General features: G+C 49.1%; 2 protein-coding genes across 2 annotated transcripts; one reads left to right on the top strand and one right to left on the bottom strand.

Annotated features, from left to right (window-relative positions):
- Nucleotides 1-1,616: 1,616 nt before the first annotated feature.
- On the top strand, nt 1,617-4,574 carry KY384_009278 (uncharacterized protein; the record flags this gene model as incomplete). The annotated part of the gene is made up of 4 exons (XM_044817764.1): nt 1,617-2,053; nt 2,107-3,942; nt 4,069-4,384; nt 4,476-4,574. The coding sequence occupies 4 exons, from the start codon at nt 1,617-1,619 to the stop codon at nt 4,572-4,574; spliced, it is 2,688 nt and encodes an 895-aa protein (XP_044664917.1).
- A 2,176-nt stretch (nt 4,575-6,750) lies between these two features.
- On the bottom strand, nt 6,751-8,367 carry KY384_009277 (uncharacterized protein; the record flags this gene model as incomplete). The annotated part of the gene is made up of 2 exons (XM_044817763.1): nt 6,751-7,311; nt 7,699-8,367. The coding sequence occupies 2 exons, from the start codon at nt 8,365-8,367 to the stop codon at nt 6,751-6,753; spliced, it is 1,230 nt and encodes a 409-aa protein (XP_044664916.1).
- Between the last annotated feature and the right edge of the window lie 3,419 nt (nt 8,368-11,786).

The following is an 11,786-nucleotide window of genomic DNA, read 5'->3' as shown; positions in this document are numbered from 1 at the left end:
AGGTCAGCACTTGGGCATTTCACAGGCAAGGGTGACGAGTCAGTCAGCATGCAAGTACATCGTATTTCAGATGTAAGCCAACTGCGAAGCACTAAGGACAGCAGACGGCAGCTTGACTTGGTGCTTCTGCTTACCTCGGAGGGTCTAGTAAAAACATGAATAATCCTTCAGAGACTAAACTGTATCACGTATTGAAACGCCAGCTTTCTCTTTGGGCCAGTGGGCGACTTTCGAGCTATATGTCAGTCATTGAGAAGCCTGAATTGGCACCCGCATATACATGCATGATGATCCTCTTTTCAATGGACAAGCATTACATCAAGGCAATCTGGGTGGACAGGATAGCTTCACCCCTGAGGAACTTCCTATCAACGATGATACTTTTCGACACTTTGCAAAGGTTAGCTTACCAACCGCAATGGCTCTGTCGTATATACTGATTTTACTCACTAGTCAAACTCGGCCTCGAGACTCTGGTGTGGCCTTGTGCCGGTCTCCAGAAGCTCAGCGTCCTACTGTTCTACAAGCGAATTTTCGTTGGTCGGACGTTTCGCACCGTCTAATGCATTATAAGGGTATGTGTTGCGTAGATCATTGCGTTTGAATTCTCCGTCGCCTGTAAGTCCTTCTGCATTCCGAGCATTACCAGGGGTGATCGAGCTCTGATTTTGAGGCAACAGTCTCTTGAATCCTGGTCTCGCATTAATGGGATCCTACTGTGAGGCTCCATTGCGTCAACCAAATAGTCCTCTACCGAACGGCACTGGCGACTGTTGTGGTTATCGACGGTGGGTTGCGTTGGACTCTAGTGCGGCGAAGTGGCATTGCTAACGCGTTGCGCAGGACTAGAATTACTTCTGGCGGTCTACAATGTCTGGAAGTTGCAGATGAAACCACGACAGAAAATTATTGTCTCAAGGCTTTTCTTACTCGGGGGCTTTACCACGATGACAGGCAGAATCCGCCTTCAATTTCTGAACTATGCCTATACGTCACTGAAGCACCCTCTTTGCAACGATACCGCTTGTAAGTTCCCCTAGTCTCCAGCTATCGTAAAAGCCTAATAAGCCAGCAAACTACGCTTGGCCATTCTACTGGTCAACAATCGAAACCAACGCCGGGATTCTGCGCGCCTGCTTTCCCGTCCCTCGTCCAATCTTCAAAAATGGTCCCACGGCAACTTCCGTGCTTCAGCTGGTCAAGTCCGTCAAAAGCAGTCTCCGCTCCTCGATGCGATCCTCGAGAAACGAGAAACGAGAAACGATTGGACTCATCTGACAATTCGATGGAGAACGGCCTTGTGATGTCGAAAGTGTAGCCCCCCATTTTCAGTCATGATAAGGCTCGTGCAACTTGTGATGGGGGTCAGTCGAGGCCGGAGAATAGTAGGACAATTCATTCCCACGCTTATGCATGTAAGGGCGGAAGATGGCAGTGCTTACCTTAGCGCCCGAGGCTCATAGTGAAGCGAATAGTTCTAAGCCTCTTTCTCAACACTCATAATTGTAGAAAAGGCCGCAGAGTCATTGGTCCTACTTGATAATCCGCAATATTGTACCTACTGACCTACGGTGGCCAACTTCGGGCGCGCCAAGGTAACAACAGTTTCCGTGGTCATGGAGGCTTTAGCTGCGATCGGTCTGGCGAGTAACGTCGTTCAATTTCTTGAGTTTACAGGGGAAATCGTCTCTGCTGGAGTAGAAGTCTACCATGCCGCTGATGGTGCAAAAGCCACTCATCGCACCCTTGCATCAATGACGGAAGAGCTTGGTCGGCTTTGTGAAAGTCTTACGAAGACGGATCAGTCAGCTAATAGCGAGCAACCCACCACCTCTGATTTCCGGTTGAGCATGCTGGCGCGAGCGTGCTGGGAGCTCGGAAATCATCTACTCACAACTTTAGAGCGCCTCAAAACCAAAGATAGGCATAGAACATGGGACAGTGCTCGTCAAGCTCTAAAAATCGCCTGGAAAGAAAGAGACATTCAGAGATACAAATCGCAGCTAGCCGACTACAGGTCTCTGATAACACTCCATTTGTTGACGAAAATGACGTATAGCGACCCTTTGATCTTTGGGCATCCGGAAATGCTAACCTTTATCCTAGAGAACGGGAAAACAACCGCCCAAACATAGCTCCGAATCACCCCCAGCAGAAGAAGATAAATGAGGCCTTGCGTAGCCTTGTAAATAGTCATCGAGAGCTACGACAGAGTGTTACAGAAGACTTCAATCAGCTTAGGGACACTTTTGAGCATTCTTCAATGCAACACTCCTTAACCTTGGCACGCAGTCTAAGAAAAACTGCTTCTCTATTGTCTGGAAATGGCTCCGAGCTATATGGCTTGGCTAGACGAGGCCGTCTCTTTGAGAAGCAGGCACAAATCCTGAAGAATTTGCGGTTCACTCGATTTCAGGAGCGGGAAGAGAACATCAAAAACGCCCATGCCGATACTTACGAGTGGCTTTTTGAGTCAAAATCGCGGAGAAGCGGCTTGGACTTTCCAAATATTCTTGAGTGGCTTCGATCTGGATCGGGCACGTACTGGATCAGTGGAAAGGCCGGGAGTGGGAAGTCGACTCTAATGAAATTCTTCTACAATAATCCCACGACAAGAAAGGCGTTAAGACATTGGTCGGCACACGATCGACTCTGTGTTGCGCGATTCTTCTTCTGGAACGCCGGCACTGTAATGCAGAAAGGCCAGCTTGGACTGCTACAATCAATGCTCTACCAAATAATTCAACAAGAGCCTGACTTGATGTCGATTCTTTGTCCAGTCCGCTATGCTGGAGATCAGGAGCATGATCAGCCTTGGACAATTACGGAGGCAATTGACAGCTTCAGAGTGCTGAAAGACCAGAGAGTTTTGTCCACTAAATACTGCTTTTTCATTGATGGGCTGGACGAGTACTCTGGCGAACACGTTGACATCATAGAGGTCATGAAAACCCTCGTTGCAACAAAAGTCGTGAAAATTTGCTGGTCAAGCAGACCTTGGAACGTCTTTGAGCACCACTTCGGAGACAACCAAGGGCAAAAACTACAATTGCATGACTTGACCAAAAGGGACATTGAGCATTTCACCATGTGTAGTCTCCAAAAAGAGTCTCCGTTCTTGGCCATAAGCGCTGACTTTCAGGCTCTTGTTCGTGACATTGTAGAGAATTCTTCGGGTGTCTTTCTGTGGGTGTTCCTTGTCGTGCGATCTTTAAGACGGGGCATGACTAACCGAGACACTCCAACCGAGCTTCGTAAACGCCTGCTTGAGCTTCCCAAAGACCTTGAAATGTTCTTCAAGCACATACTTGATACCTTGGAAAAAGTTTATCAAAAACAAGCGTCTCGAATATACTTGATAAAGCTTATGGCTGACGAAAGGGAGCTAGGCGTCAAAGACATTGCGTGGTTCAATCGTGACGATCCTGACTTTGCCCTCGATGACGCACTGGTCAAGTCTTACGATATTAACCAAGAGCGACTATTCAAGCAAACAACCATAATAAGAGTACTGGCACGCTGTCAAGATCTTCTGGAGTTCGGGAGCCACTCACAAATTCAGTTCCTGCACCGGACAGTGAAAGATTTCCTAGAAACTGCAGATATTTATCGCCAGCTCCAAATGTGGGCTGGCGAAGATTTCAAAGCTGAGTTGTTTATGTGCAATTCTCAACTCTTGAAAATCCGAGTTGATGTACGGGCCTTTACAACCAACCCTACACATCTGTTGCTAGATAGCTTTCGGCGCTATGGCGACATCAAAAATTCGCTGCGCAATTTCTTCCACTTTCTACATTACATACAGTCCGATATTACGTCCCTCCGTCCGCTACTCTCTTCTCTTGACCAGACGATATCGCATTTTTCATCTTTAACAACTGTTACTTCTCCACACGCTACACTGCGTCATTACCCTGGGTGGCTTGCCGATCAAGCAGCTTCGTATGGTATTATTGACTTCATGTCATCATATATTGGACAAGAGATGCAAATCATCACCTCTGATGATTTAATTGAATTCTGGCCGCCTCTCTAAGTGGCTTTGCATTTCATGCAAAGCGAGCACAGAAGTAAACAAGTTAGGCACTTGCTTGACTGCGGCGCAGATCCAAACCAACGGCTTGGCCACCGGGAAACAACGATTTGGGAAGACTATGTGGCTACCTTGCCCTTCCCTGAGTCTCGGGACGACGCCACAGTTGCAATCATCCAGACATTCATTGGGCACAATGCAGACCGCGAGACGCTTCGCGCAGCACGCGCAGATCTGTTGAATGATCCATTAGAGATTGATACCCAAGAAGGGTCAAAATTCCACGCGTTGCAGCAAGAGACATTAAGTCATAGACCATCAGAAGGACCGCCAGCCGACGGAGCCCGATCAGTGACTGCTGAGGGTACTGATACAGCAAGGAAGGAACGACGCGTATCTGCACAACCGCGCCAAATCCTAAAACCAAGTCTGGCCCAGTCAGGGTCTTCACCAACAGGCCAAAGCGACTCAAGGAGAACAGCACCTACATTTTGCCTTGTTGACGATTATTACGGACCTAGAGTTGCCAGCAGTCCTGTAGACTGGCTATCCTTGACCTCCTGAGAGGTATTTATCAAGATCTTCTATCCTTACTTCGGAAGAAAAGTGGTGCCGTCCCTCTTGATCTACTCGTGGATTCTCACTTCGCGGGACGTGCGATAACATTCTATATCTGTTAGCCTTTATTGCTTTACATTCAATATCTGATGATAGATTTCGGTAATCATAGTCCGCAGACGCTCCCGGTGCTCTCAGCCTATATGCAATTATCAAGCATGCGTATGTGTCTCGCTTCAATCAAGGATCCGCAAGAGTCGTAGTAGATAGAAAACTCGGTAAAATAGCCGCATTGGCCCTCCAAGAGGTTCACGGAGGTTGGTCGTGCGTGGAGCTCTCTAGTGTAGTTAGAAAGCCCTCCATTCATAGCATTAAAGACTCACCGCTAAGTATAAGACTATTGTCCACCTAAATTACACCCAAGATCTGTCCCTTTACCGTCAGATATGCTACAAAGCAGTGGGCAGTGATAAAAGCGCTCGTGCGACCTCTTAGCCATGGTAGAATTTTGGCGAATGTCGCAGTAGGAGGTGCACCTCTTTTCTCACCGGACAGGACAAGAGCCATCTTTATTCAAGTCATCCTGAGCTTAGCTTATGAACCTGCTGTAAGCTTGAAGCATGTTATATTGGGAAGCAGTGTCCTCGACTGCCATTGGAGATCTATCACGGCGGCTCAAACGGGTTCGAAAGACATTGCGCACTAGCATCGTAATAGAATCGCCAGGGAAGTCTCATGGCCCAGGTCATTTGAATATCACCAGCAGTCATATATTATTCTTGTCGCACCGTTGCGGAAGGCGAGCCAGGAAGTCGAATTTTGATGCAGAGGAATATAGGATCAAGAAATCGAACAATCAAACCGTGATAGGGTTCCGTTCTCTAGATAGCTGCCTATCACATCATGTGCCACATCAATATTTCCATGGGCCAATCAGAAGGAATAGTACTCAAGAAGTTCAACTCCCATCGTTAAGCTCTACAGACTCTCACATCAAAGATACCCTAATGCCTTCATTCCCAGAATCATTCCTCAGACAATCATTTCATCGCCTCACTCACAGAAAAGCTATGCACCCAGCGATCGAAAGCCTTCCTCTGCTTCCTCTTCCTAAACATCCTCAAAACCACAAACGCCACCGTCAACAAATGAAGAATGACAAGAACAGCCATCAAAACCGCGCCTCCCACTTTGCGCAAACACGCGTCAGCGTCCAGACAGGCGAAATGGACAATCACTTCTGCCGCAATGAAAATGACAATGCTCACGCCACCTTCCCACAATAACACCATCCACCATTCTGGGACGCGCACCTCGTCCGCCCAGCTGAACTTTGTTCCGCGAGCAGTCTGGAGCCGCGGCCAGCAGGTCGTGTCGCATGCGATGAGGAAATTTCGATCGTGTTTCTCCTGCTTGAATTTCGCAAGTAGTGGAATCTGAAGAGCGTTGGCGAACTTTTTGCCGGATTGGGGGGTCAGGATTCCGCATGAGAAGGCGCAGTTGAAGAGTGCTGGCCGCGCGAGTGCTCGATGCTCTGCTGCGGACTGAGGTGGGTCAGATGTACGGGTTTCGCGGAGGTTGGTCTTTGTTTGATTATCTTCTCTTGTGGGGAGGGATACTTGTGTTTTCTGTCTGCTTAGGAGGGTGAGACAGAGACCTCGGCCTATGAAGCCAGTTGAGTCCTAACAGGTAGAGCGTAGAGGATGTTGCGGCAATAGAAGCACCGTTGTCGGTCTTCTTGAATGTGTGCTGTTGACCGCGAAGGATTTGACGTCAAGGTCGAGATTTACCCACAGTGGGTTGCCATCAATGATGAGCCAAAAGACTCTGCTTACAGTTTCCAGATTCGGTAAGACGACAGTTTCGATGTGACTTCGATCGTTTTTCCAAAAGGGTTTTTCGAACGTCTGAAGTAAGAGACCTGCATCGCAGAGTAACGCGAACTCGGATTTCCGACCTGTGCTGTAGAAACTTGCTCTCGATCTCAGTTCTGGAATCCACCATTCTGCTGGAGGTCTTAGGGGAACTTCATCAATATGCCGCAAGAGGAAGCTGAGGGGAAATTCCACAGCTCTTGCGAGTAGAAAAGCTTTCGCTCTATCTTGAGGCTGAAGCTTCGTCATTTCAGCGGCGTTGAGTGTACCGAGATTTGCTAGAATTTAGGCCAGATCAGCTGTCATTGATGTTGATCTACTCAACAGAGATTCAACAAGTGTTTGTGCGTCAGCAGGCTCGATTTCATCCCGCAACCACACCGGTGCTGGGCAAGCAGTGTCTTGACACTGAAACATCAGAGTTCGGCCAAGTGCTCCTTCTTGTAACGTCCAACATCTTCCCATCCAGCTAGAGTAGCGAACCACATAAGTCAGCTTTTGTGGGAGACGCCGCTCAGCTCGGTCCCGATTCAAGTACTTGATTCCACGTTCTCTTTCGGTCAGCTGCTTAATGTTCCGATCCAAGACAAGAACGTATGCTGCATTTGCATATATCGGTGTCATTAGATTGATGGCACGTTGTTTCATCGATGCGGATCGCGCACGATCACGGGGGTCAAGAACAGGCACACAGATTGCGTCAATCCAAACCGTGACTCTCTTGCGCGACAACAAGTGCCTTGCGTAACTTACACTCTTAGGTTTGGCGCCTTCTTGCTTTTCCTTCAGATCACTGGCCGCCCAATGTGATTCCAAATCTAGAACGTAGCGAAAGATTAGGTCCAGCTGACAAAGAAAGAGCCCGTTATACTCTGCACTCGCAAGGCCGTTTGCTCATACATGGCTAATAGCAGTGTATATCATATGGGGTTTCGAGGGTACGATTTCAATAGTTATATGATTTCCTTTGCTATGGGTTAATTATGCAACGGGAATCTGCCCCTTTTCTGAAATTTCGTAGACTTTATGAATGGGTGGATGTACCGGTAGGCATGGACAATCTGCCGTGACGTGCTTGGGACGAAGTTTGCTTAGGTCGACATTCGAAGCAACACACCCTCGGCTCATCGTACACTTGTCATGCTTGGCAAAATTATCACTTTACTGAACATAGGCAGCGGCCTGGTAGATATCTTGTAGTGTCCTTTGACATAGTTCGTCGTGAACAATGACAGGGCACCAGCCATTAGATTCAAGGTAGCTCTTCATGATCATTGTAGAAGGCGGGATCTCCGTAGCGTTGGGATGTAGGAGCCGTTGCTCTGATATATCACTCTGCAAGCGATCTTTTGACATGCCTACAGGGTCTGTAGTGGACTTATCCATCCGTCCATATTGTACTAAAATGTCGGCGAGATACCTGATTGAAAGAATGATTCGACTACGATCTTCAGATCTGAGAGCACATTCCGGGTCTTCAAAGTCAAAGATAGCAGCGTGATGGAGGAGCATTCGGATGGTCGGAAAGAGCGTGCGATAGTTGAAGTCTTTGCGGCCTTCTGTAAACTTTTCAAAGACTAGTGGGGCAGCTGTGACCGTTGATCTACCATTTTGCGGCTGCACAAGTAGATCGGATAGTTCGAAGTCCTTTCCAAGTTCTCGACAGACCGTCTTAGCAAATTGGAAGTACAGCCATGACTGCAAAAATCCGGTATACTCCGCGTAGTCATGACTGGGCGTCAATTGCAGCTCCGAGAATCCCAAGTTAGGTCGCATAGAGAAGCCCATTCGAATTGGAAAGGTTTCGAAATCCAGGTCATCCACAGGATAGGTTGCAAGGAATGGTACTTCAATGTCCAGTGGCCCATATCCGCCATCGAGCGCATAAGCAAAGATATCCATGTGATATACATTACACAGGTAACAACAATGTAATTGAAAGCTAAGACTAATAAGAAACAGGGGGAACCTCTTCATAGTTCAGCTGGTGGTTCGAAAGCTGACCCTAGCCGCCGAAGCTAGGTGAGGCTGAAATTTACCGACGTGTTAATCGCTGCGATTGTACCAAGGAGTAAGGCTGGAGATTACAGCGCTTAAACATCCTAAATTTAGTGGTATACCTGGCCCTGGAGAGAACTTCTGCGCAACCCCACGACTCTTCAAAGAATTCTTTAATTCCATGTAAGGAAAGTCTTTAGGACATAGGTGCGAGACTTCGGGATATGTCTGGACACGTCATCTTCTTACGCTCACGAGATAATCAGGCCGTGGTTGTGTTCATCTCGGAGCAGACACAGGGTCCTCCAAAACAGGCTGGATGATGACATGTCGACTACTTTGCCCCGAGATATCTTCTAGAAAAGCTTTGGAGCGCAAAGCTGCTGCAGATTCCATAGTCGCGCAACCTCTACAGCTGTTGCCGGGAGTATGACCATACTTCACATATCCTAAGGAGCGCCCTAATCTATCTCAACCAGGCATATCGATCCACCAAATGTTCGCCTAGTCATGGAGAAAGCCTCGCCAAGTCCGAATGGTCCACGGGTATCTCCTCCGAACACGTTCTGCTCAAACTTCAGTTTCGACTTACGCGTGCCGGATTCTCACGCGTGTCTACTGGAAGAATCTTGCGTCCAGAGTCGTACCTCCATTAATTAATACATGAGCTATAATCGTTGGCATAGGTACATGCTTAGGATGCCTCTGAAGCTCTCTAATACCAGCCATCTTTTCCATGAGATCTCCAAATGCGATCGCTTCCGGCTCAGCAACTCATTCCGTAGACCAGTCCGTCGAGGCTATTGGAGCTATCATCCCGAGCACTGAACGTCTAGTCCGCGTACTCTTACATCAGCAAATCCCATTCTTTGGGGTTCTCAGTGAGTCAGGGATCTAACGACTACATGGCCGCCGCGACGCAGGGTGGTCCTTCAGAATTACAAAGTATCTGCATTACCAGCTTGAACGGCTGCGTAGACGACCACGGTCGCACTGACGATTACAACGAGTCGTCTTATATTGCAGAAACTCTCGCGTTTGAACATTATTGATCGACTGAGGATTTCTCCTTGCAGGGAATTGGGATCACCTTCTCAAATCCGCTGCTCGCTATCAGCGTCAACTCTCTCGTCGATGTTCAGGCTCTCGTATCCCATGCAATGCTCGTCATCCACGATCGTCCACGCCTTCATGCACGAACCAGCTGTTTGTAGCCATGGCGTGTGATCATATCATGTTACGATCCACACTTAGGCTGCTGAACATTACAAGAGTATGACGTTCAAAGTTCTATTACCTTCGGCACGGATAAGGTCAATAATAATGATCCTCCTTTTATTGCATTTCACGCTACCAAGTACGTGCAAGGGTCTTTGACTTTAGGCGCGGGCATGATTGATACCAGAAGCCATGTGCTAAGACCATGAAAATCTGACCGGAGGCACCGAGATAGCGTAGTTGTCAACCCTTAGAAACTTTTAGCGTGGGGGTTTCAATGATACGTATCAAGAACGTCGGCTTGAGGGTTTTGAAGCGTAGCCAAGTTTGTGAGAGGAAAGAATTAAATGTAGAGGAGTCGCATTAGCGATAGGCGAATAGTTAGACTTCGGCGAATCCCACTAGACGTATGTTAGTGGAACATTGGAAAGATGAAAGACTTGAATAATGAGAGAGCACCGGTTGGATTGCGAGATAAAGGAAGTGTTGGTGATAGCCCCCATATATATCGAGACCTCAACTCGGCTTAGCCCAGCCCTACAGCCCTATGTCCATTGTCACGGGACACGCAGAAATTTTGAGATTTTCAGCCCTTAGCGCGAAACCCAATCTGCCCCGCCCTGAAACGCGCCAAGAAGTTGGTCATAAAATTGGTCAATGACGTCGACTCCCTCCTTGGCCGCCCGTACCCATTGGCCGAGTAATTCCCGCAGCGGGCGGAGCAACACGACCAACAATTACAACAATTCCACATAATTGACCTTCTTTTCCTGCACACGCCCTCCCTCCCTTCCAGAGTGCCACTGCAGACAGGACAGACATGTCGATCGTCAACACCAAGGACTACGCGAACGGGGTCGGCAACGGGGGTGGGACTGGGACGGTGGGGGGTACCAGCCAGCAGTGTGGGAGCCCGAGGATGAGAAGAAGGAGAAGTACGACTCGTCAGAGGAGCTGGGTGATGATCGGCGGCGCACGTCGATTGCGGAGGGGGAGATTTATCATAAGAAGCTGGGATGGCGGAGGTTGACGGTACTCCCCTCCCTTCCCTCCCCCTTCCCTTCCCCTCCCTCCTCCCCTTCCCCTTCGCTCAAGTCACCGCAGCTCCGTTGAGCACAATGCTGACCCCCCTCCAGGTCTGTCTAATCGTCGAAGCCATCGCGCTCGGCTCCCTGAGCATGCCATCCGCCTTCTCCAACCTAGGCATGGTCGCCGGCGTGATCATAACCGTCGGGCTGGGCATCGTCGCCATCTACACCAGCTACGTAGTCGGGCAGGTCAAGCTGCGGCATAAGCACGTGGCGCACTACGCCGACGCCGTGCAATTAATGTGGGGCCGGTTCGGCTACGAGCTCGCGAGTATCATGTTCGTTTTGTTCCTGGTGCTGCTGACGGGCTCGCATGTCCTCACTGGTACGATTGCCTGGGTGCGCATTGTGGATAAGCCGGATCTCTGTGCGTTGATTTGGGGCGCTATTTCGGCGATTCTGCTGTATTGCCTCGCTCTGCCGCCGACGTTCCATGAGTTTGCTATTCTGGGCTATATTGATTTCGCGAGCATTTGTGTGGCGATTTTCATCACGATGGTGGCCACGGGCATGGAGGCGTCGCAGGCTAAGGGCGGGATTTCGGGCGTTGCTTGGTCCGCGTGGCCGCCGGCCGATATGACGTTTGCGAAGGCGTTCCTCTCCGTGACGAATATTGCGTTCGCGTACGCTTTCGCCGTCTGCCAGTATAGCTTTATGGCGGAAATGCACACGCCGCCGGACTATGTCAAGTCTATCGTCACGCTTGGGATTATCGAGATCTTCATCTATACCTGCACCGGGGCGATTATCTACTCGTTCGTTGGTCCTGATGTCGATAGTCCTGCCATTCTCTCCGGCCACAAGACAATCTCTCGCGTCGCGTTCGGGATTGCGCTTCCCGTCATCTTCATTTCTGGGAGCATCAATACTACTGTCGTTGGAAAATACATCATGGGCCGCGTGTTCCCCACCTCGGAAGTCCGCTATGTCAACACCAAGAAAGGATGGCTCATCTGGCTCGGCTTGATCGGCGGACTCACGCTCATCGCCTGGGTGATAGCAGAGGCGATTCCGTTC

This window comes from Bacidia gigantensis (assembly GCF_019456465.1).
Source record: "Bacidia gigantensis strain McMullin 20006 chromosome Unknown scaffold_268, whole genome shotgun sequence".
Classification (NCBI taxonomy): Eukaryota; Fungi; Ascomycota; class Lecanoromycetes; order Lecanorales; family Ramalinaceae; genus Bacidia; species Bacidia gigantensis.
The sequence above is the reverse complement of the archived record's forward strand: the minus strand, read 5'-3'. Positions and strand labels throughout refer to the sequence as shown.